The sequence below is a fragment of the Schistocerca nitens genome, chromosome 3, assembly GCF_023898315.1.
Source record: "Schistocerca nitens isolate TAMUIC-IGC-003100 chromosome 3, iqSchNite1.1, whole genome shotgun sequence".
Taxonomy (NCBI): Eukaryota; Metazoa; Arthropoda; class Insecta; order Orthoptera; family Acrididae; genus Schistocerca; species Schistocerca nitens.
In genome coordinates this window covers 57150729-57175791 of record NC_064616.1, presented here as the reverse complement: position 1 = coordinate 57175791, position 25063 = coordinate 57150729, and the positions used below count along the sequence as shown (strand labels likewise).

At 41.7% G+C, this 25063-nt stretch overlaps 1 protein-coding gene across 4 annotated transcripts in view; it reads left to right on the top strand.

Moving 5' to 3' along the window:
• Nucleotides 1–25063, top strand: part of LOC126248020 (microtubule-associated protein Jupiter-like) — a 113508-nt gene that overhangs the window by 36959 nt on the left and 51486 nt on the right. Inside the window, exon 1 of one of the 4 annotated variants that reach the window (XM_049948607.1) lies at nucleotides 24456–24690. The exons of 1 other annotated variant lie outside the window; for it this stretch is intronic. In XM_049948607.1, coding sequence (XP_049804564.1) covers nucleotides 24689–24690 — 2 coding nt within the window. In that variant the 5' untranslated portion in view covers nucleotides 24456–24688. Of the gene's footprint in view, nucleotides 1–24455; nucleotides 24691–25063 lie in introns of those variants that run through there. 2 more of the 4 variants (XM_049948604.1, XM_049948609.1) reach the window with 2 other exon arrangements.

The window sequence follows — 25063 nt, the reverse complement described above, 5'->3', positions numbered from 1 at the left end:
GAGCGCCTGCTCTTTGAATTGCAAGGTCTTGTATCCGGCCTTGAGACATGCGTGGGATTCAGGTGCCGTGATCTCGCGTACATGGCATGACATGTGAGATATGTGCAGCCCAAATTGGATATCGAGAGTGGGTTGATGTCTAAAGTGGTTAGGGTGTTCAGATCGTAGAAGAGGAAAGGATGAATAGGTTCTTCTCGGAAACACACACACACACACACACACACACACACACACACACACACACACACACACTTCTGTAAAACACGGCTGGTTACTGCTCAAATTGTAGGCATTCTACTTGCAAATAATCGATCCAGGTGAAGCAGATGGCTTCCATTTCCTTAATTTCCAAAATGCATTAGGCTTTTACTACATCGTAGACTACCGGGAAAGATACGACCGTACAGAGTATCTTCGCAGATACCTAATTGTATTTGTGAATATTTGACTAATAGAACCCATTTCGTTTTACTGCAGGATGAATGTTCAACACAAACGAAAGTAACATCGGGTGCGCTCCAAGGAAGCGAAAGAGGCCCTCTAATGTTCTCGGTATACATAAACTTCCAGATAGGATCAATAGCAGTACAAGATTGTTCGCTGACGCTGCTGCTGTCAACAGGGAAGTTTAGTTGTTGGGCTATATTAAGGAAATGCAGAAACTTTTGGGCAACATTTCAGCTTGGTGTTATGAATGACAGCTCTCCTTAAATGTGAATAAATGCAAGTTAATACTTACAGCAAAGAGAAAAAATTGGTTGTATAATATTAAAAGATGATTGGTGAACATCTTGACCATGTAACATCGTATAATTATTTAGGGAGCAATACTAAGCAACGTGAGGTGATCTTGTAAAATCAGTATGATGGAAGACTAATGGAGTACTTACATTTGTTAGAATTATCCTGGGAAAATGCAAAGCATCTGTAAACCAAATCGTGTACAAGACTAATTGGACCATATAGAAAGTATTGTTCCAGTGTTAGAAGTCCTTGTTAAGTAGGCATGATGACAGACATCGAACGAATTCAGAGACGTGATAAGGTCCTAACAGGTCTGTATAGTCCATGTGAAAGTGTAATAGAAATGTTTGGGAACTTAAATGAGAATCCTTGGAAGAAAGACGTAGGGTTGTTAAAATATCGATATATCTATATTTTTTCCAAGAAATGTCAATATCTACAGACAATAATTTCATTCCAAATGTAGATATGGCAATGTCGAGTGCCGATATTTTTATTTTATATATTTTTTGCAGTTTTTCGGTAAATGTTTGAAATTGTGGTTGAACATGATTTCACTCTGTGTGAAGGTGTCTTACTACTTTCTGAGCTTTCATCACGTCCAGTATTTCTCTTTGACTGTGTCAAGCGAGAATAGGTGGCACAAAGTAGTAGTCAGATTGCACTGGGTGGCGGGGGGGAGTGAATGTAATAAAAAGATTTCCGATGAGAAGAAATAGCAGATCAGCTGCCTTTAAAAAAATTAAAATCTTAATGACAAGATTCATCTTTGCTGTGGGTGGAGACGCGTGAAGGGATTGCTGACGTAATTGGCGCTCGGTGCTACCGACGGAAACCTGCAGCGTTTAACTTCGCCACGCATTTTTTACTGTAAAACTGCGAAGTCGCTGGCGTTTGCAGAAATGGGGAAAAAAAGGGGAGTCGACAAGAAGCGTTTCGGACAACTGACGACTGACCCACCGGACACCTTTTATTGTGCCACTCACATGCACTTACCATTGTTACCAAAGTTATTATCGCCAAGCGTGAACGTGCATTGTTTTCCTTTCAGTTCTTGCTCTAAGCAGGCTTCTAGCTTATTGATGTACAGAATATCTAATAATAAATCATTACTTATATATACAGCTCTAAAAACGGCAATATATTTACAATGTGCAGCCGATATTTTCATAGGGCGGTACGTCGATAATTTATCCGTAGATATATCGATCTATCGGATTCCCGATATTTTCAAAAATATCAACTGTTCTAGTACGGATATGGATGATACATTTTTCTATCTCTCAGTACGCCAATAGAATAAAACAGAAAATAATTGTTGTGCGAAGTTCCTTCCACCATACACTGTATAATAAATTGCGGAGTATATTTGTAGATGTAAATGCTATATTTCACTTCCCTAAGTGTGTAAACGATTGTAGTTCTGCCGTATGGATTAGTGAAGAATTTACTGCTCAAATTGTAGCTGTTCTTCCCACCAGTTACAGAAAGTGAACGATGTATTGGTGAAAACAGGATAACTCAACCCCTTGAGACGTTAGCGACTAAAGTGTAGATAACTTGCAGAGCACACAGCAAGTTGATGATTAGATATTAGAGCAGGCTGTAAAAGGGTTTCAAAACTCGTTTCGCTCTATGACCTCAAAGATTGTTGATTTACAATGTTTCTATTTGATAGTTTGCCGTCTAACATAATTATTTGCGCACATATTCGACTCTGTGAATTCATAGCGACACACAGAAGTGTAAAAATTACTTTGAATGTGTAGTTCACACGGCGCAATTTTTGTTTGCGGCCGAAGTCTGCCCACAACAGGCTAATCTGTCATGGGCACTATTTAAAACTCTCTCGTAAACGTACACCCGAAGAGAAACCAATGGACAGCAGCAGCAATGGAGAGACGTCTACAGACGTTAAAGTAATCTCTGGCGTGCCACAGGGGAGTGTTATGGGACAATTGCTTTTCACAATATATATAAATGACCTAGTAGATAGTGTCGGAAGTTCCTTGCGGCTTTTCGCGGATGATTCTGTAGTATACAGAGAAGTTGCAGCATTAGAAAATTGTAGCGAAATGCAGGAAGATCTGCAGCGGATACGCACTTGGTGCAGGGAGTGGCAACTGACCCTTAACATAGACACTTGTAATGGATTGCGAATACATAGAAAGAAGGATCCTTCATTGTATGATTATATGATAGCGGAACAAACACTGATAGCAGTTACTTATGTAAAATATCAGGGAGTATGCGTGCGGAACGATTTGAAGTGGAATGATCACATAAAATTAATTGTTGGTAAGGCGGGTACCAGGTTGAGATTCATTGGGAGAGTCCTTAGAAAATGTAGTCCATCAACAAAGGAGGTGGCTTACAAAACACTCGTTCGACCTATACTTGAGTATTGCTCATCAGTGTGGGATCCGTACCAGATCGGGTTGACAGAGGAGATAGAGAAGATCCAAAGAAGAGCGGCGCGTTTCGTCACAGGTTTATTTGGTAACCGTGATAGCGTTACGGAGATGTTTAGTAAACTCAAGCGGCAGACTCTTCAAGAGAGGCGCTCTGCATCGCGGCGTAGCTTGCTGTCCAGGTTTCGAGAGGGTGCGTTTCTGGATAAGGTATCGAATATATTGCTTCCCCCTACTTATACCTCCCGAGGAGATCACGAATGTAAAATTAGAGAGATTCGAGCGCGCACGGAGGCTTTCCGACAGTCGTTCTTCCCGCGAACCATACGCGACTGGAACAGAAAAGAGAGGTAATGACAGTGGCACGTAAAGTGCCCTCCGCCACACACCGTTGGGTGGCTTGCGGAGTATAAATGTAGATGCAGATGCAGCAGCTTCCTTCCTCTTTTCCATCTTCCTCTCATTTGGTATCGACGTGTCATTGACCAGTGTCCGCCGAAATAGTGTCAACAAGTTTCGGAACGATGCCTCAGATATGATGAAGTAAACGGTTCTAGGCGCTCAGTCCGGAACCGCGCGATTGCTGCGGTCGCAGGTTCGAATCCTGCCTCGGGCTTGGATGTGTGTGATGTCCTTCGGTTAGTTAGGTTTAAGTAGTTCTAAGTTCTAGGGGACTGCTGACCACAGATGTTAAGTCCCATAGTGCTCAGAGCCATTTAGAGCCATGTTGAAGTAAAGACCCCGCATATCCAGTTATTGCTGCAGGGGAATAAATGGATACTGAATCTTGCTCTTTATTAATAAACTAATGGCCAAGAGCGGTCACGACGTGGGATTGACATGTGGAGGACAGTGGTTAGATTCCTGGTGCTGTCAGAGATTTCCCTTGTGCGAGGACTGGAACGGGGTCCACTCAGCGTCGGGGTGCCGTTTGAGGAGCTATATGAATAGAAGTGGCGGCTCCAGGGTCTGGAAAGCTGACGTCTGAGATCGTTGTACTGACTCCTTGCCCTTCTACACCGTATCCAAATGGGGCCATTGATGGTAATGTCACAACTGTCGGTCAGCACGGCGAGGTCTCCGGGCTTGCTTACCGATTTGCGTTTTGAAATCATAACTTATAAAAAAATGTCACTGGGGTACCTACGAGGTGTAGGCAGTTTAATGACTCCGAAAAAATAGTTAGATAATTTTTCTGTAGCTACATGTCTGTAGTCCTGTTGCAAATTGAAGAAATCCCCAATCTCATTATCGTAGCATCCTGCTAGAGGAGCAAAAACAAAATTGAGCAACCTGTTGGTGTATTGTGCTGACATTCCTTTTCGGCTGCAGCGTAAATGAATTACCGGACAATACTCTACTTCATTCATAGGCTGCACAATATTAATTTGGCTCCTAGAGGCATGCTGCGGTACTGTGGAGCGGGGATTTCAGTGTGTTCGACTTATACAAACGTACCTTCAAAGAAACAAACATTGCATAGCTTTTTTGACTACCCATTGCAAGCGACAAAGTACAAGAATAGTTGAAACCTGCCTGTGAAATCTTCTTTAGCAGTCAAATATAAACTAAATAAACTTCCCCAAAAGTGCACGAGCCCACATCCTGAAGGGGAAAAGGGGAGAGGGGGGGGGGAGGGTTGGATATGGTTACAAGCTATATGCCAAAGCAGTTTCTCTAGTTTTCAGCTTACTGGGTTTTAAATTTCCAACCACTAAAAGTTGTAACATTGCAGAATAAGTTTCTTTTTAAAATCTATTAGATTAATGAGTTGTAAATTTCTCAAAGTTGATTTACCTTTATCTCTCACTCGTATTAGTATGTTAAGTCTTTCATATTGAACTGTAAAATAGTTGATCCTTCCTAATTATGTTTAAGCGTTCGTTGTAACATAACTATTGGAGTATGGAGGACAAGAATATTAGGTCATGCAGCTGTGCCGGTGAAAGGGTTCATCACACTTTTGTCTCAAGCGACACAGAAACCCAGTTCCTTTAAAGGAACTCATTGACGGCGAAACTGGTCACTAAAGCGCTAGAGCGAGACGTGCGCAGGACGCCATGACACTCTCCTGGTTGACCTGCAACCGTTAAGTGCTGGCTTTTCCTGTACGTGTCGAGTCGCACAGTGATCCCGTTGGATCGATGCTCACTTTGAAAACAGTCTCTCTCTCTCTCTCTCTCTCTCTCTCTCTCTCTCTCTCTCTCTCACACTCACACACACACACACACACACACACACACACACACACACACACACACATCTGGTAACAACCTAATGGACCCTACAGCTGCGAATTCAGGCGTATTTAGGATAGCTGCTGCTCACCCCCAAATGGGAAGATGAAGCAGCAACACCGGAAGACAATTTCAAGCAGTCTGAGATCGCTACATCGTGAAAAAGGAAAGAAAGAAAGAAGGGGGAGACACTGTGCTGACAGATTAGGCTTCATATTGAAAACGAAACTTGGTAAGTTTCCAAAACTTACTACAAGCACAAGTATTTTAGGCATCATGACGACGTCTTAAACTTAAAACTGATCCCTAAATTGCTCCCGTAGGCACTTCCGCCTCTACATTTTGTGTAGATATGAAGTACGGATCCAGCCAGCTGACTGGATGCATTGCAAAGATGTCCTATAGAGATAACTCTTGTGGGTTTAAGTAATAATTATTTAATTGGTATAGTAACGTCATTATTTACACAGTTGCAGGCTTTCCGAAAACATGTTTGGTGGATGAAGTGAAGAAGGCTCTTGTTACTTGCCGACTTTAACGCTGGAGTGGGTAGTGACATCGGCTGCGGGGAAAATGTTAGGGCAGCAATTGTCTCTGAACCGTAACGCCAATGGATTACCGCCCTCTCCGTTTTTGCGTTAAACGGAAACTGTTGATCTTTAGCACAAGGTTTCGACTGCCTAATCGCGTCACCAGTGCGAAAACCAGAACAAGAAAAATGGACAGCTGCTGGTCACTTCGGTCAACTAAGAATTACAATCCACCATATCCGCAAAAAAAAGTGTACGTAGGAGATCTGCTATTAATTTTCAGACTATTTTTTATTGTAGAGTTCCGAATATTTTTAGAGCGACTGGCTAACTGTCTAGTGTGCACAAATAAGACTGCGAGACGTTGCAAATTATCTTTTTTAGCATATTTTCTTAAAAAAAGTTTAATAAGTACTAAATGGTCATCTTTTGCAACCTTCTATCGAGATCGAAATTGCAGGTCTAAGGAGGGGAAATTTGTGGAACTCGAGCGAATGCCATGAAGAAACTATGATAACAGAAGTTTCAGATATTTCAAAGACTTCTTAAGTAATAGAACACACTATGTTGCCTTCGACAGCGAGTGTTCATTGGAGGCGGGGGGAACATCAAGAGTGTCCCAGGGAAGTGTGACAGGACTGTTGTTATTTTCTACATACATAAATGAACTGCCAGACCGTGGGCAGCAATCTGCGGTTGTTTCCTGACGATGCTGTGATGTTCAGGAAAGTGTCGATAAGTGCATGTAGGTTGATACAAGATGATTTAGACAAATTTTCCAGTTGATATGATGAATGGCAGCTGGCTCTTAATGTAGAAAAATGTAAGTTAATGCGGGTGAGTAGGAAAAACAAAATCCGTAATGTTTGGATACAGCATTAGTAGTGTCCTGCTTGACACAGTCAGGTCAATTAAATATCTAAGTGTAACATTGCTAAGCGATATGAAATGGAACGAGCATGTGAGGATTGTATTGGGAAAGGCGAATGGTCGACCTCGGTTTATTGGGTGAATTTTAGGAAAGAGTAGCTCATCTGAAAATGAGACCGCATATAGGGCGGTAGTGCGAACTATTCTTGAGTACTGCTCGCGAGTTTGGGTTCCGCACCAAGTCGGATTGAAAGAAGACATCGAAGCAATTCAGAGGGTAGCTGCTAGGTTTGTTACCGGTAGGTTTTATAAGTATGAAAGTGTTACGGATATGCTTCGGAATCTCTGCTGAAAATCCCTGGAGGGAAGAAGACATTCATTTCGAAGAACACTAGTGAGAACGTTTAGAGAATCGACATTTGCAGCTGACTGCAGAACGAGCCTACTACCGCCAACCACATAGGGACCACGAAAACAAGACATGAGAAATTAGGGCTCATACCGAAGCATATAAACAATCATTTAACCCTCGCTCCATCTGCGTGTGGAATAGGAAAAGAAAAGACTACCTGCGGTACAGGGTACCTTCCGCCACGCACCTTACGGTGGCTCGCGGAGTACTTATGTAGATCTACGTCTAGAAAGACTAATCTGATGCTACCAGACTATATTGTTTGGTCCAGCCCATTGCTCATTCAGGGCTCGGAAAGCTCTAAAATTGTACCTTCTTGATCCATTCAAGAGCTCTTGGCGCATTGGAAGAAATATCTCATTACTATTCTGAATAGAACTTGTGGTGCAAGACCTTTTCAGAGTGCCTAAAAAACCGTAGTAATGAAGGATGGCCGCACAGACAGCATATAAAGATTTAAGTTCTGGTGTGCTTGAACTCTGGGAAGGCTTATGATCCAGATAACATCGCTTTGAAGTAAATTCAAGAGTAGCGGCTTATTTCTTGGGTCCTACTCTCTTGATGTGGGAAACTGCGAAATTACGTGGTGGCGTATAAAAGTCAGAGTATTGTGAAAGTGATCATAGTGTGTGGCATTTGCAAAGGCGTATCGCTGTCATATCAACATATTTTCAATTGAATCTAGCTTAATTGCCTTACAAAGTTCTGGGAGCACTATGATTTCCAAACAATTACTGGTTACCAAATCGGTTCACACACTAAAACACTTACGGACTGAAACATATCAGTGTACTTGCGCCATCATATTTCACCTTTCACTCGTCGTCTTCGTCGCACTCCGAAAACTGTTTTGATTCAGCTCTCCATGCAGCACTATACTTTACAATAACTATACTTTACTGAATAACTACTGCAACCTATTTCCATATGAACCTGCTTTACTATATTCATCTCTTGACCTGCGTGTAAAAGTTTTACCCCTTCACTTCCCTCAAATACTAAATTCACGATTCCTTGCTGCCTCAGAATGTGTCCTATCAACAGACTCCTTTAAGTTATACATCACATTTCTTTCCTTCCAAATTCTATTCGAGCCTCCTTATTAGTTAACTCGATCTACCCATCTGATAATCATTATTCTTCTGTAGCACCACATTTCAAAAGCTTTCATTCTCGTTCTGTCTGAACTACTTATCGTCCACGTTCCACTTTCACACAAGGCTACATCCAAGACTAATACTGATACCTTCGGAAAATACTTACTAACACTTCATTGTTAAGAAATTCCTCTTCAGAAACGCGTTTCTTGCCATTGTCAGTCTACATTTTATGTCTCCTCTACTTCGGCCTTCATCTTATTTTACTGCCCAAATAGCAACACTGATCTCATTGTGTCTCGTTTCCTAATCGAACTTCCACAGTATCACTTGATTTGACTACATTCCATTACCCTTGTTTTGCTTCCGTGGGTGTTCATCGTACATTGTCCTTGTAAGACGCTGTCTATTCTGTTAAATTGCTCTTCAAAGTCCTTTGCTGTCTCTGAAAGTATTAAGTCATTGACAAACATCGAAGTTTATATTTCTTCTCCCAGAACTTTTAATCCGCCTCCAAATTTTTCTTTGATTCCCGTTAATTATATACGGAATAACATAGGGGGTGGCTGCAACCCTGTCTCACTCCCTTTTGAACCACTGCTTCGTTTTCTGACCTTCCATTTATAACTCCCGTCTGGTTGGTGTAAAAGTTGTAGATAGCCTTTCGGTCCTTGTATTTTATCCGCGCTACCGCCAGAATTTCAAAGCGAGTATTCCAGTCAAAATTGGCAATAGCTTTCGCTAAGTCTACAAATCCTGTAAATGTGAATTCGCCTATCTTCTAAGAGAAGTCGTAGGGTAACCAAAACTGATCTTCCCTTCGTGTGCCAGTATTTGGCAAACATGGAATACGGGTAGTGAATTGATAGCTCTGTAATATTGATAGCGATCAGCATCTGCTTTCATTCATTTGAATTATTACATTCTTCTTGAAGTCTGAGGGTATTTCGTATTTCTCTTACATCTTGCACACCAGGTGGAATTGTTTTGTCATGGGTGGCTCTCCCAAGGACATCATTAGTTCTGAGGAAATGTCGTCTTACTCCTGGGGCATTTTTTCGACTCGCGTCTTTCGGCGCTCTGTCAAATTCTTCTCGCAGTATATTTCCCATCTCCTCTTCATGTACTACCTCTTCTCTTTCAATAATATTGCCTTAAAATTCGTTTCCCTTTTATAGCCCCTGTATATACTCCTTGCATCTTTCAGCTTTCCTTTTTCTCAGTTCTTGTTTTCCTGGGAGTGCTTGATATTCGTACAGATGCTTAGAACTCTCTTCTCCAGAGGCCTTTCATTTTCCTGTGCTTATGCTGTATGAAATATCAACAAGCACCTGAAGTGTTGAGCTCAAGTATCATTTTAGCAAATGGGTTCCCAATTTTCGTAGGTATCCCTACGAAAAAGAACTGAGGCACAAAGATTATTGAATTGCAGTACGCACGCGACTGAAACACCACTTGGTACGCGAGGTGAGTTAGGAGATGCAGTAAACCTTGGAGCGCATGTGGCTGATTGGCGATCGCCATTAATGTTCATTAAATAAAGGTACCAGCACGATTTGCAACATGGACAGTCCTTCCAGATTTCAACATCTGTATCTTAGATACTGTATCGGAGTAGACAGACAACTAGTTACTAACATATACAAGCACTGTGCCTGTGACCAAGAAGCGAAGGTGATGATTAATCCATATCGTGCAACCATTGCAAAAATGGCGCATCTAGTAGTCAGGAATAAAAATCTGAAGATGTGCACATAGCTCATTGTGTGTAAAGCGGTTAACACCGGTATACGTCTCTGAAATTTTGTCTGTAACTGTTAAGACTTGGAAAAGCTGTTGCGTTTCCACCAGCAGAAACTCGCATTATGAATATAAAATGAAAGTCTGAGCCGTCAAAATTAAACCTACAAAGAGAACATTACTGTTCAAGAGCAGCTGTGGTGGTTAGGACGTATCCATTGCGTGAGTGATCTAGGCTTTTCTTAGAAAGGTGTTTCACAGTGAAAAGGGCGCTGTTTAGACCCAGTGGAGTTTCTATGAAGTCGTGGAAGCAACAGGTTAAACCTATCTTGAAGATTTTCGGTATCAATCCATATACACTGGAATATCTTGCAATAGATCTAAAATTCTATCGCCAAATTCCTCAAAGGTCCGAAGAAAAACGCCAGAACAAGATAAGTGATGGACATAGAACCGTCGCCACATTGTTCACGCAAAAATCAGATTTCATACAGGGTGTAAACGATAACTGTTTACAGCGTACTACAGCGGTGTAGTTTAAGTTGAAACGAACAGTTTCCGAGCGGTCTAAGGCGCTGCAGTCGTGTACTGTGCGGCTGGTCCCGGCGGAGGTTTAGAGTCCTCCCTCGGTCGTGTGTGTGTGTGTGTGTGTGTGTGTGTGTGTGTGTGTTTTTTTGTCGATAGGATAATTTAGGTTAAGTTGTGTGTAAGCTTAGGGACTGTAGCACTTGAGTCCCATAAGATTTCACACACATTTGAACATTTTTGAACGAACAGTTTGATACAGGACACTTATTGTGTATCAAACCGGAAAATAACCAAAAACTGACCTTGCGAAGCCGCAGCGCATGCGCGCTGCACAGTATTTTCAATATCATCTTGCTATCTCACGTCACCGGCTTAGTCGGCTGTTTGGGTTAACATTGTTAATTTAATCTTTTCCGTGAGGGCAATGAAAAAAGAATTTTGTAAATGTTATGCAAAAGAAATTACGGTTACAATTCGATCTAAATTTATCCTTTGCAAACAAAGCAGTTTTATAGTAAGTTGACCACACAAACAAAACTATTTGATACTTTATGCTGCTAAAATTCACAATATATTGAGGTAAAATTTTGAAAAGTGGCAGTTTTACAACCTGTAAATGCAATAACAATGTTTTTAATATTAAAGGACTATTTTTGCCAAAATCTCGCGCGATGTAGCTTAGGTGGGTTGTAGGCCATTTTGAATATGTCTCCCCACAAGTGTCCTATTGGTCTGTGCATGATACCAATAAGTTCCAAATGGCGCGAGCGAAAAAGCAGTTTTTGAGGGTTTTATATCCCTGATTCTTGTGATCGGAGGTGAAGCGTCAAGTACAGAATGTGGAAGACAATTTAAAATCAGAGATGGTAAAACAGTCTCTCTTAAAATTGAGCGAAAGTCCAAATCCGCAATAGCTGTTTGTTTTTCCACTGTATGACGACAGGTTTCATAACCTGGAGGTATATCGTCAAGGTTTTACCTTGGAGTGAAATGGTTTTCGCGCACTTGTAGCTTAGAATTCGCGGCACATGAAGTATCAGTTTTATATGACTCAAAGGTATACCTCCAGGCTATGAAGCCGGTCGCCATATAGTGGAAACTCAATCAACAACTATGCTGGTTAGGACTCAATTTTAATGTAGACTATTTTACCATCTCTAATTTTATATTGTTTGATTGTCCTTCACACTATGTAAAAGGTTTTTAGCTGTGGTTGTCCGATCTGTAAGGTTATTTGAAGGGGTCACGAGTTTTGGCCCAGCGACCGATTGTATACCCATTGAGAGAACGGGCATCCTTTAGCTATCTTGCTGTACCGGATCAAAATTTAAACATCGTACATGTCCTCCAGACAAAGCAAATTAAGCAAATCGGTTGGTTCTTTTGCATGGGGTGTGTGTGTTCTACGGTGAACCTTAGGTGGCCTGTTCGTGGTTGGCTCCTGAAGAAATCTCCAAAACCCACGATTTCTGGGCACTGAAGGTACTATTTGTGGGGATGGTCACTTCTATACTTTCTATTCATGGCAGATCGTGGAAATTTTTACCATAGGTTTTAAAATTATGTTCTCAGAGAACCTCGAACATATTTGATATTGTTATTCGTTACCGAAATTTAGGTTCAAAGTTACGATACTAATGCACGTAATATCCGATCTGAGGCGTAAATTTAGTTTTAACTGACGTAGGGAACACATGGCAAGGGTTCTAGGGTCATCGCAAGGCATATGAGGTCACCAAATTGTGTTTACAGTCAGCACTTTCTCACTAATAAAATTTTATTACGCACTGCCTATATAATGGTTACTTCATACCTATAAAAGTGTGAGCGAAGTGGTACTGCAGTTACGAAAAAAAAGGGTTTTAACGTGCCTGAAAAGAATTTAAAATGACTGCCAAATATTATGAAAAACTGGAAAGTCTGCAAATTTAATAAAATGTTTCTACTAACATTTAGAACTTCAAAGATGTAAATTATAGGCCGAGCGTTTTCGATTTATTTCAACTGGCGAGCAAAGTATCCAGAAAAACTGTAAAACAAACGATTTTGTGTTAACCCTGTAAATATGCGTACTTTTTTGTTTGTGTGACAAAGTAATCTGACACGATCATAGACCTGGTGTCACAGTAAACGTGACTCATTCGAACATGCTACACGTTCCCACGCTCCAATCTCTATGATGCCGCAGTCGTAGTTGACCAAGTCGTTGAGAACAAGTAGTGGTCGTTTGTTGCGCCCCATATTCGACAATGCGCTCTGAACGGTGTGCTCCGAAACACTTGTCTACAGCGGCATTGTAGTCAGTCGTCAGATATACCATAGGTCACCGCTTGAAATGAGTGGGCAAGCCTGCGACCTCCACATTCTGTGATGAGACGTGGACATAAAACACCTTGCCGCCGACTCGTGATTTCTATGGATGTTAATGACATTTGCAAGCGAACAGTCGAACAGCTTCGCAGTTATAGTCGTTCCCACGCAGCGGATGTAACAACCAGGCTTATGTCATAGCTGCTTATGTTTGTGGATTTCACCATTTGCGGATTGAAAACGTATGTTGTAATCGACGATGTAAAGTCATCACCACTTGGCTCACAGTGTTGTCGTCGTTCCCATTCAGCTTCAGATCTCTGAACAGTTGAAGTCCTGCTAAAACTCATCCCGTTCTTCTATTTTGAATTGGGAAGCGTAATTTTTTCGTGTGGAAGCTCCGTCGTACCTCCTCTTGAAAGCAAAAGTTATGGTTACCGATTACCTTTCAGACTTATTAACTAGCGTAAATAACGTTGTATTGCGTAAATATGTAAAAATTAACGGTAGGATTGTGGCATGTGCATTTTAAGCTATTTCTCAAAAACGACAGGTATCGAAGGAAACATTAGGTTATTGTCGTAGATCTACATACCGTATTACGGTTACGAGAAGGTCAAAGAACGCTGTGTAGAGTTTCACTGAATGAGAAACGCAAGATTTTACGAAGACCTACAGGTATCATTGTTACGAAATGTTAGATGAAAATCTGATTTCTCAATACCCAAAGCGTGGTAGCAGGAACTTCTAGATATGTTCAGATGCTAGCAGAGAATCAATTTTTTTTTTTTTTGCTGTGCCGCAGTCTGCAGTTTTTTTACTGTAGATCTCGAATTTTAGCATAAAGTTATTCTATCTCAATTACAACATATTTCAGTGGTATAAGGTGGAAAACATCCTGCAGTTGTAGCAAAAAAGGCTACTTCGAAAATATTAAACGGAGGCTATTACAGGCATCTGCATTCTGGTTATCAGATTTAGTCGTGTTATCAATGATTTTTTTCGGTAAAGATGTTTGTAGAACAATAGCTACGGTGGAAGACAGCAGTGGAAACACACATTGCTTTAGTCAGTCTGGCGCTCCTGGGTGGCGAGACGATACGACTTCCGGCTTCCTGTTGTTCTAGAGCACGAGATAACTACTGTCTGTCAGCACTTCAGCGTAATGCCGCGCCTAGGAGCAAACCTATTCAGACATGCGATTTGCATTCTAAGTGTTACTCTTGAAGGTCGTGCACAGCGCGTATCGCTCAAGTGTCAGAGCGACCGTACATTTTTTCACTCTTCTATCGCCAGATAGTTTTCAGTAAGTAACGTCTGCATTTGCTTTCTATCGAACGGATGAACCTGCATATCGCGAAGTAATTGCCAAATTTGTGCGGTGCTCAATACATAGTGCATTTCTTGAACGGTTCATATTAGGGAAGGAAGAGCTTTACGATATATGAATGTACCTAATTAGAATCATCTCGAGCAGTTGTATCCATGTCTCCAAACGACGAGAACTTTCTGTAAAACACTGTTTTGTTGCAGGATTTTTTTTTTTGTGTTCACTTGTGGCTCATTTGGGAACATTGTCGTTGTTCGAAAGGTTTTTTTTTCCCTCTTTTCTGATAGAAGGTAGACATAATTCTCTCTGCTTTGATTATGTGTGTGGCACTGTCATACAAAATTACTAATTTATTCAGATCACATGATGTGTGATGCAATTAACCGTTTTCAGCTATCGTGGCATAATATGACGTGATGAAGATCCCGAATATCAAAATCGGGCAGCACCGTATTTGACCATTAGTACAAATGTACTTGGTGGGGCTAGACTTCCATGAAAGACAGCAATGCGCAACAGACCGTCTTTGTTCTGTGGAAGCGCATGGTTGCCATTCTTCTGGACCTTGGTACGTGCTTTCTACGGAAGCTTGAGTGGTACGGATTGCTGGCAAGCTGTGCGTTGTCATTGGGTCCACGAAGAGCCCACAATGGCGCGAGTACACGCCCATTATCGCACGCTAAATCAAAGAGTGAAGGTAATTTCTACATCTCTGATAATAGCAGTTCGTGTCTTAACTTTAAATGTCGACAAGAAAGATAAATTTATTTACGTATCATTATTGCAGCCCTCACCGAAACTCCAAATGGAAAATCTAACTCTGTACATAGCTGTGTAATCGTGATTAAAATTCCAAAGGTCTGTGAGTCTATCCTCGATTGTCGCAAGAATTTTTCTGTGGGTTAACTAAAAGATATCTTCTACATAATAAGAAGAAAAATAAACAGCACGGTGGCTCGGAGTCAGCGTTAAACTCGGGCTACCATTGTAACTGACGGTGTGAGCATAGTGTTCGGTAATACAATAAGATCATACCTATTAAAACACCTTAGAATTGAAGACATCTGTAATTTTTTTTATGCTTTAGCGAGCCTTGGAGTTGTTCACCTGTTGCGGACAGTGAATGTTGTCTTTCAAGGCTCTGGAAGTCAGCTTATTGTTTACTCTAGTATCCGTTAAGTCACTTATGGGGATTGTTTCGTGTGGCATGGCGAGATTAATGTCCCTGTATCCAATTTTGACTTACCCGAAATGTAAATGACGTTTTGTGCATGGAGGGAAGGAGATAAACTTCAGTATCTAAACAAGGAGTAGTAGTCAGAAGTGAAGTGACGTGACAAAAATATCTTAACCATTTTAATTACGAGGGAGAATTCACTGGTACAGAGACGCTGTTACTTTGTTAATCATGGCAACAACAGAGGCGATAATTTGTGTAATGGGCAATCACCTTGCCGCTAAATCTCTTACCTGTTAAATTAAAGAGGTTTGAGGCAGGGTTTAATGAATAACGACCGATGTGAGGCCATGATAATACACATGGAATAGTCTTCCACATTTCGTCACCCGCCTTTTAAGGTGTTTGTTTTGAGGGTACGGTTTATTTAATCAGTCTGTTACGTGGAGGTTACGAGTACCTCTCATTTACTCCTAAGACTTTGTGGCAACTATCGTCTTCGATAAAAAAGTGAAAAATTGCAGCCTAACTTGTTCTACGTGTTGCACCCTTAGGTTTGCCGTTAAGTTAGGTTTGCTCACCCGCGGTTCACAGAAGGAAGCAACAGCATACCATCTCTGTGTCTATGGTGCTCATACCAATATTCGTTGTAATGACATACGGTCTGTTAAGTAAGATCGTGGTCGTATTAATAAGGTGAAAAATGTATTGGAAAACACACATACACATACATACATCGTATATGAACAAACGAAAAATGCAATTGCAGTTAATAATACGTCAAGTCACCCGCAGCGTCGATAATTGCGTGGCATCGCCGAGGAATGCTGGAAACAGTTTTCCGCGTATTCACGTGGAAGAGACCTCCAGGTGCGTCGAATTTGTATTGGCAGCTGTTTGAGTGAATTTTGCTTGCTCTTGACGCAGTGTTAAGAATTTGTTTCCCGAAACAAGGTTAATACGTTTCTTCACCTTATCGATTGAGCCGCGTTCTTAAATATCATCCACGCTTTTAACCATTTTATAACGTTTTACCCACTGCTGTACAAATGATGACTTCCCCATATATTTAGACGCCGCGGCATGACTCATTTTCGGACCTTGGGGTAGCTGCAGCGAAACACAGCCTCAAAACTCGACGCGTAAGCTGCGCTTACGTCTCATCTTGTGTATATCAGTCAAGAATTTTAAGTAAACTAATGCTTTATGGACATTGAATGAAGGATAAAGGTTCTTGCTGTTGGACGGTGGAAGAACTAACGTGATCTATTCCACTGTAATGCCGACCGGGCTCTTATTTAAGACTGCATTTAGTTAATTGGCATGGGTAGAATGTAAGCCATTATTCGGGGCCTGTACAAGGATGAATTTAGAGTTGCTGTGTTTTACGGAAAACCCTCTTGCCGTGACTATGTGCATAAAGGCTTTTTCCTTTTCACTAAATATTGTAAGTTAAAATCATCTGTCGTGATTTGCTGTCTATGTAAAGGCTAATCTCAGGAACTACTGCAGGGATTCTGATACAGTTTTCTCTAATAGACTGACTCACGAGGAAGGTTTATGCATATACGAGGTGTGGCTAGAAAAAAAAAAACCGGACTAGTACTGGTGAAACAATATAACGAATGCAATAAGGCTGAAAGTCGCGTGGCCTGTCACGTGACTCTCGCTCCGCCTACTGCTCGAGTTTCATCTGCCTCCTGCACTCAGTCTGCCCGTGGCGTCTGTTTTAAGTAGTTGACGTTTTGTCTGTGCGTCGGAAAATGTTGAGTGTACAGAAAGAACAGCGTGTTAACATCAAATTTTGTTTCAAACTAGGAAAATCTGCAAGTGAAACAATTGTAATGTTACAACAAGTGTACGGCGATGATTGTTTATCGCGAACACAAGTGTTTGAGTGGTTTAAACTATTTAAAGATGGCCGCGAAGACACCAGTGATGACACTCGCACTGGCAGACCATTGTCAGCAAAAACTGATGCAAACATTGAAAAAATCGGTAAACTTGTTCGACAAGATCGCCGTTTAACAATCAGAGCAGTGTCTGAGTTAACAGGAGTTGATAAGGAAAGTGTCGAACAAGTTTACCGATTTTTTCAATGTTTGCATCAGTTTTTGCTGACAATGGTCTGCCAGTGCGAGTGTCATCACTGGTGTCTTCACGGCCATCTTTAAATCGTTTAAACCACTCAAACACTTGTGTTCGCGATAAACAATCATCGCCGTACACTTGTTGTAACATTACAATTGTTTCACTTGCAGATTTTCCTAGTTTGAAACAAAATTTGATGTTAACACGCTGTTCTTTCTGTACACTCAACATTTTCCGACGCACAGACAAAACGTCAACTACTTAAAACAGACGCCACGGGCAGACTGAGTGCAGGAGGCAGATGAAACTCGAGCAGTATGCGGAGCGAGTCACGTGACAGGCCACGCGACTTTCAGCCTTATTGCATTCGTTTTATTGTTTCACCAGTACTAGTCCGGTTTTTTTCTAGCCCCACCTCGTAATTTATAAGTATTCCATGCAAGTTGAGGGTGAGTGCCGATTGAGTTGTGCCTCCTGAGAACTTAGCTGGCGTAAATCGTTTAAGTAATAAGAGAATTCGGAGTTAATATTCAGTTACCTAACGTTGTTCCCTGAATTTTGTTAGCGCTACACAGTGGTCCGTAAACACAATTACCACTACGCCAGTCAAGTCGTCCGAACTTAGCTCTTCCCGAGCGAACCCGGGGTGGATCGTTAGTAATATACAGGGTGGTCAGAAACAGTGTAAGAAGCTTTTAAGGTTATTGCAGCGTAGGCTGCGTCGAGTAATAATTGTTTAGATAAAAATTTCGATACGTTGCCTAGTTTCAGAATTAATTAGCATTGAAATTGGCCAACCAGACCGTTGCACAGGCGCAAATTCAAGCCGCCCACCAGTTAGATGTTCTCATAGCGTAGAATGTAGATGATAGCACATAAGGCTGCTCCTCCTTTGGTTCGAGTTCGAGCCTTAATAGTATCCCAGATCCTATTTTTATATTGCTCTCTTGTTTCGATGCACATTCGGTGACGTGCCACTTGAATTTAAGCGCGCTATGGCCTGATTAGCTAACTTCAGTGCTAATTGACTTGGAAACGGCGACTTATCGAAATTTTTTTCTTAATAATAATTTCTGCACAGCCTACTCCATAACACCATTAGTCTTTCCAGACTGCTTCTGAACATCGTGTATAATTTTAAGTGTCCAGCCCAGTCTCCTTGAAATAGGTTGACGAATCACGATTTCACTCAACCCGGAGGTACATGTTCGTAACTTTTCTGTGAGAAATGACCTGTTTTTGTAATAAATAACTTTTTAATTATGTTTCGTTTTGATACTTATGAAAAGTTTCGAGGCTTTACTGTTTTTCAAGGGCTTCGTGCGTATTGTATTTGATGAGTGCGTTTCCCGAGAGGAAGTCGCTTTCATACTTAGAACCATATTTGTTTCGCTACAACGCGGAAAAAAGTGGCATACGTACATTAGACAAAAAGAAATGCAGTTTAAGACATTTACTTGCAGGAAATTACATTAGAAGTAAAGAAATGCACTTAAAGTGTAATTTCCCTGCAGTGTATAAGGTCTTTGGAGATAATTAACACATTTATACATTGCACGCTTGTAGAATTACAGAAAAACCGTCTTAATATTACAAATTCCGTGGAATTACAATGTGCTGGTACCATCTGTTTGTGCGGTTCTGAAAAGACTGCAGCGTTAACCAATGGTAGTTCCTGTTGTTATGATGATTAAAAATGAAAGGCAATGTTTCTCAACAGCACTAATGTCCTCTATGGTTTTTATTGTGTATATAGGTTTTATTTAACAGGTTTGAGCAGCAGAGCGAGCGAGTTCCCTATGTAGGCAGTGAGTTGAAAGTGAACGCCTCACGTCTTAACAGTTCCAAAGTCAAGCGGCGGCGCCGGTTACTCATTAATCTCTGCTCCCTCGTCTACTTCGTGCAAGTTAACTGCATTGAGTCATTTGATACAGAGCAGAACGCCGTGCAAGCATGAAAGGAATGTGATATCTTTGCCCTTGTCCCATCCTGCTATCGCTAGTGTCAGATAAGTGTGATTCACGAAATAAACATTCACCATGAATCAACACTGCTATGTTTCATCTTAGAAATGGTGACGCCTGAGTCATAGTTGTTACTGAGAAAGTGGAGTGGTTAAGGATACAAAGATTATTGTAGTAGAGTATAACATCGCAATAAAATATTTTGACATCTTCGACGTTGGTAAACAAATGTAGCGTCTAAAGCGTTATTTCTGGTTGTAGATACAAAATGGTTTATGCAAGATGTTGGTCATAAGTCTATATAAAAGACTGCCCTTCTTGGAGAACCGTTTCTCGGAGATCTTCTGATTTACCCATAATCTTTCCTTTAAACAATGTTTCCGTAAACTATCTTCAAATACTTTATTTTTCTCTGAAATCTGATAATGGATACAGCGTGGATGCGCTCAACAGCAGCAGGAGCGATAACTTCCTGTTGCATGCACCACTGGTTTACAAGATGGGGGTAAGACGACTGCTTCCTTCTACCGAAGTAGGCTGTTTTTCGTTCACGAAATCGTAACACCATCTTCGCGTTGGTTGTGCCCAAGAATAGAACTACTTCGTGGCGCAACTAGTTACTGACGATGCGAATTGGTTGAAAACCATTCTTCTCGGTAGCCAAATTTTCCTGACACAGGAGACGATCAAATCGAGTGAGGCTAGAGTGCGTGCATGATTAGGTTTCATCCTGCCTTTGTGTAACAATTTGTGTTTTCATCCACATTCCTTTCTTTTGTGTTAGGGCGTCGATAACCTCGCCGTTGAGCGCCTGTAAGCTCGAAACACACACACACACACACACACACACACACACACACACACACACGAGACAAGGATCTAATACACACACCTCTGTATCACTTTGTGGTCTAACCCTTGAACTATAAACATATCCACGATCTCTTGCTCATTATGTATTATGGTATAAACGTCTCGTGTAATTAATCGAAGAGGTTACGTGTGACACGCGACACGTAGATTTCTTCCTGCCTTGCCTTGCCTTGCCGTATGGTTTTAGACAGAGGAAGATGATCAGAATTTTTGTTGCCAAGACATACTGCAAATATTTTTTTAAAAAAAATGTTGAAAATAGCCAGATCCGTAACTCGCTAGGCGGCTAGAGGAACACCCCTACCGCCGGTGTTGCAAACAGCACTTGCACAACACGGCAAGCAAATTGGTTAACTGCACATCGGTAAACAGATAACACGGCACAACGCGATCGTAGTTCGTAAAGGAAATATGTTTCCGTTGATGGTTTCTGTGACTCAGTTGTTCAGTCACCCTTCGCTCGAATTTGCAGCTCATTCAATATCCATAATAACTAGTTGTTGCCTTTGCAGTATTGCTAAGTGTTAACAGTGGAGATAAAACTGAATTAAATTTCTTAGTGTTTTCTTCGTATAGGTTTGCTAATAGCATCTGTCTTTGTGGAGGTTCCAGAGTTTCATAGTAATGTGGAATCCAGTTAATGTTTCCAACCTTCCAAAGATGGAACCTGAAAAACATGGTATGCAGTCGAAACCACCTACTTCTCCTGAAGATCTACATGTGTGTTATTAGTTAATTTCCTGGACATTCATTCGAATGGTGTCGAAATTTTGTTCGAAATTATGGGGACATTTTAGAAACAGGAAATAACTGACGATTCCGTGAATTGTTGTTCGAACGATGATTGCTGTGCTAACTAAAGTTCCAATGAAAAATAGAGTACCTACCAAACCCAAAGAAAAGCAGTAAATTCTTCGTTTAAACGAATAGGGAGGACACGCTTAAAGTTAAGCAGTATTTGAAGCCGGTTTCGTTCGACTGCTCGTGAGGCAGTGTACAGATACCGAGGTAAATCTAAGAGTGTGGGCCCTCTGAATTGCAAGCGAGATAAACATAACTGATTTCCAAGCTTCTTCAACCTAGTTAAACAAATTGAGGAAATTATACGGAAAAGGAAGTCTCAAAATTACGAGTTTCACTTAAACATGTAGAGGAGCTTTCATGAATAAGTAATCTAGACGAATTCTTAGCGTCTTGTTATCTCTTAAAATGCGGTGTATGAGGCCAGTCAGTCAGATTTCATGTAAGAACTGTGTGCAAATCACTTTATCAGATCGAAAAAGACTATCGCTTGTGCAGTCGTTGAATGCTAAGAGACATTCGTATACAATAATGCCAGTGATACGTATTTGTGGGTTACTGTTTCCACAGCTTTATGTCTTCAGGAACCTCAAGGCAAGATGATTTACACAAAGTGCGACATCGTTTGATCGACGTAGTAAAATCTGGAAAAATGGGAGAGAATAATTTTAAATATTACATCCAAAACATATTTGCTCTGCATGCTCACTTGTTTCGGACTTCCGTATATATGTGCTGGCACGGAACAGCTTGCAGCCGTCTCGAGCCATACTGGCAGCTCTGACACGAACAAGTTGTGACGCGTCTGCACATACTACTCTCACGCTCGGTTCTCTCTTCAGGTTTCTAATAATCTCGTTGTTTACATTACGTTTCTACGGAATGCTGAAAACAATGCAGGCCAGTTTTATGGTGGTCAACCTGTACTGAAGCGAGCCATTCGAAGATGTAATAGTCAAATCCGAGGTTTGAGTGGGAGCCAAGAGAACTTTTGGGCTTGTCCGACGAACATTTATATTGTTCATCTTAAAAATGAGAAGCGTCGCACTTTGTTCCATTTGACCCTTGAATCTGAAATTTGAAATTTTTCAGAACTGTCGCTTAGAATTCTGCCGTTCAAAACGTAGATTCTGTTGGTGATTCTTCTTTCCTTAGCGCTTCCCCATATTATACAAGGTGAACCAGAACTCTGAGAAAATTTCTGAGGTGGTTCGAGAGTATTGAGTATTTCGGTGCAAAGGACCCGTGATCTCCGGTGTCTCGGTACAGAGTAATCACACATTTATGATTTATTCGGTTTGTGACCATACTTACCTTTCTCTTTAAATATGACTTAACAACAATGAAGAAACCTGTAGTATACAACCACCAAAACGTACAACACAATGCACAGAGCAATACAACCACTTTCATTGCCGCGGCATTGATGATGCCATTACTGCGGGAACGGCTTAGGATAGCGTCCACGGCTCTCAGTGGGCCTACGCGCGTTGTGCATATCGACCAAATCTCAATTAGTACACCTATCCGTACTGCTGTGTACCACTATTAACGTATAATTAACACTGCCGGGAAAAGAAACCAAAGACGGAACATAGCAGTAGGAATGCAAGCTTGAGGGCGAAGATTGATTGGGTATTACTGTTGTCAATAGAAAGGACCGTCAGACACACCGCGTACTGTCGGCACTGCAATGTTGTGCCGTAATTTCAAGTGCGGTACATATTCAGATCTAATTTACATTTAAATACAAGATATTATTTGTAGCTAGGGATCATAAACTGGCGAAATGACTTTTCGGGGGGGGGGGGGGGGTCGTAGTTTCTGCTATGAATGTCAGTCTGAAAATGAGGGGGGGGGGGGTTAGGAAAAAATTCCAGCGTTCGTAAATGATTTCCGCGCAGCCTTCAGAACAAAACATAGTAAAGAAATAAAGCTCATTCGGAAGGGGAACGTTTTCGGAGCCTGTTAAAATTAACACATTTGGTTTTGAATTCAGACGAACGGAAATCTCATTTTTCCCGGGTCCCGTTAAATGACATAATGGTTGGCGGGAATTGTGCAGCGCATTTCCTGCTTTAAGCATGTCCCACTCAGCTAATAGTTCGTCTTTAATTACCTTGGTGAGATTGAGATGTTAACCGTGATGTTCCTTTTTCCTAGGATGCGATAGTGATGAATCATTCATAATGATAATGATTTTGTTTTTTCTTTGAACTGTAAACGACAGCATTGTAGATCACTTAACACGTCGTTTGTAAGTTTGATTAAAAAATATTCCTATCATCAAATATCGCCAATTGTTCCTACAGTCCAGTGTCAAGATACGTCTCTCGGCTTTTTAAATGTGCGAGCAGTAATTGCTTCATGTAAAAGCTTTTGCGATGCATGCCAAAATTCCAAACGTAAATTTCAGGAACTTCATTGGGTCATATCGTCGGAATTACTCTATTGCCCACTGTAGTTGCCGCACTTTTAGATGAAATCTAATTGACTTAATACGGAATACCACGCAACACTTCGAATTCTTGTCAAGTCTTATGAATAATTAATTACTTGCTGTCTTCGTATGGGTCTACTTTTCTCAAAGTGTATCGTGAGAAGACGTACCTAGTGTTGTTAATTGGTCCGTTGTTGATTTGAAGCTCTCCGACCCGAAACTCACTTAAAAATGACAATTCGCCGTTCTGAATGTTTTGATTTTTTGCTGCAAAGCTAATTGTGCCTCATCAGAATTAGTTTACTTTGCTCACACAGGAATATAGTGCAGATTACTAGCATCTTGGACAAAGAATAAAATCTGTGTTGACCGAAAGTTTTGGCTGTTTGAAAAAGATGATCATTCGCGTGTTAAAGATGTTTGAAACTGAAATTATTCAGAGAAACCATTTGAAGAAACTATCCATACTAACAGGAAACTGCTTCAAAGTCGTGGTGACTCGCAACCCAAAAGTCCTGCGATAGTGGCAGGAGGTCGCTCGGTCTAAAGTGCGTCTTCGTGGCTGCATTAAGTCAGGTGGCACCGGGTCGCAGTCTTATGCTACCGTATGTGCCGAAATTTTCAATCATTGTAAAAAGCTTTGTTTTGTGAAAGCTAGTCACGGGTGTGCTACATTCCGTTGCCCTGGTCGCCTGAATACTTTTAACGCGAGCATTGTACTAAGTGGCGAGCTGGGACAACATCGCTAATAATATTAGCTGTCGATTTGTGCATAGCAGATACGTACGTGTCATTCGTGAGGAGAGAGCAGAGGGGTGGAGGAACGGCTTATCTGCAGTAGCGCCAGGCAGTGGCGGAGACGTGGCGCAGTGCCGATTATCGAACCGACGTCAAGCTGCTAAGTGCGAATGCTCCGCAGTGATAGGCGGGCCTGTGTCGCTGGCTAGTGTTGGACAAAGAAGTTGCGTAAGCGCGCTAAGGGTGGCTATGCTGCCTTATTAGGCAGCGCTGTGTCCGCTGCGGCAACCCTGGCGGCTCCTCTGCCCACATGTGCCGGCGGCCTCGGCTGGCCCTGCGCGCAGCACCAGACTCAGCTTCCAGTCTCCTCCACGCACGCGCTCCGTCCGGCAGTCATGTAAGTCACGCCGCATGCAGCGACGCCCCTCGTTCTGCTTCTCGAGAACCTTCTCCTTCCCGCCCGACTATCGACAAGTTGCTCGAGAGTAAGACGAGAGATGCTCTCGTCGGAGCCGCCCGAAGGCGCTCCTTAGCTGTGGTCCTCTTTTTGCAAACGCTGACCGCAGCGATACAGTAGCGTTATTCAGTGGCCTGCTGGGATAAGGCCGACTCTGTGAACGCCAGGCAACGAATCCTTCATTCGCATAGTTAGTGATTTATGCCTCACTCTTGATCCTCGTTCGGCCTCAGCGCTTCTCATAACCGAGTATGACAACACAGACTGTTAAAGGAGAGGTTTCCCGAGAAGTGCGCTGCATGTTATTTCTGCG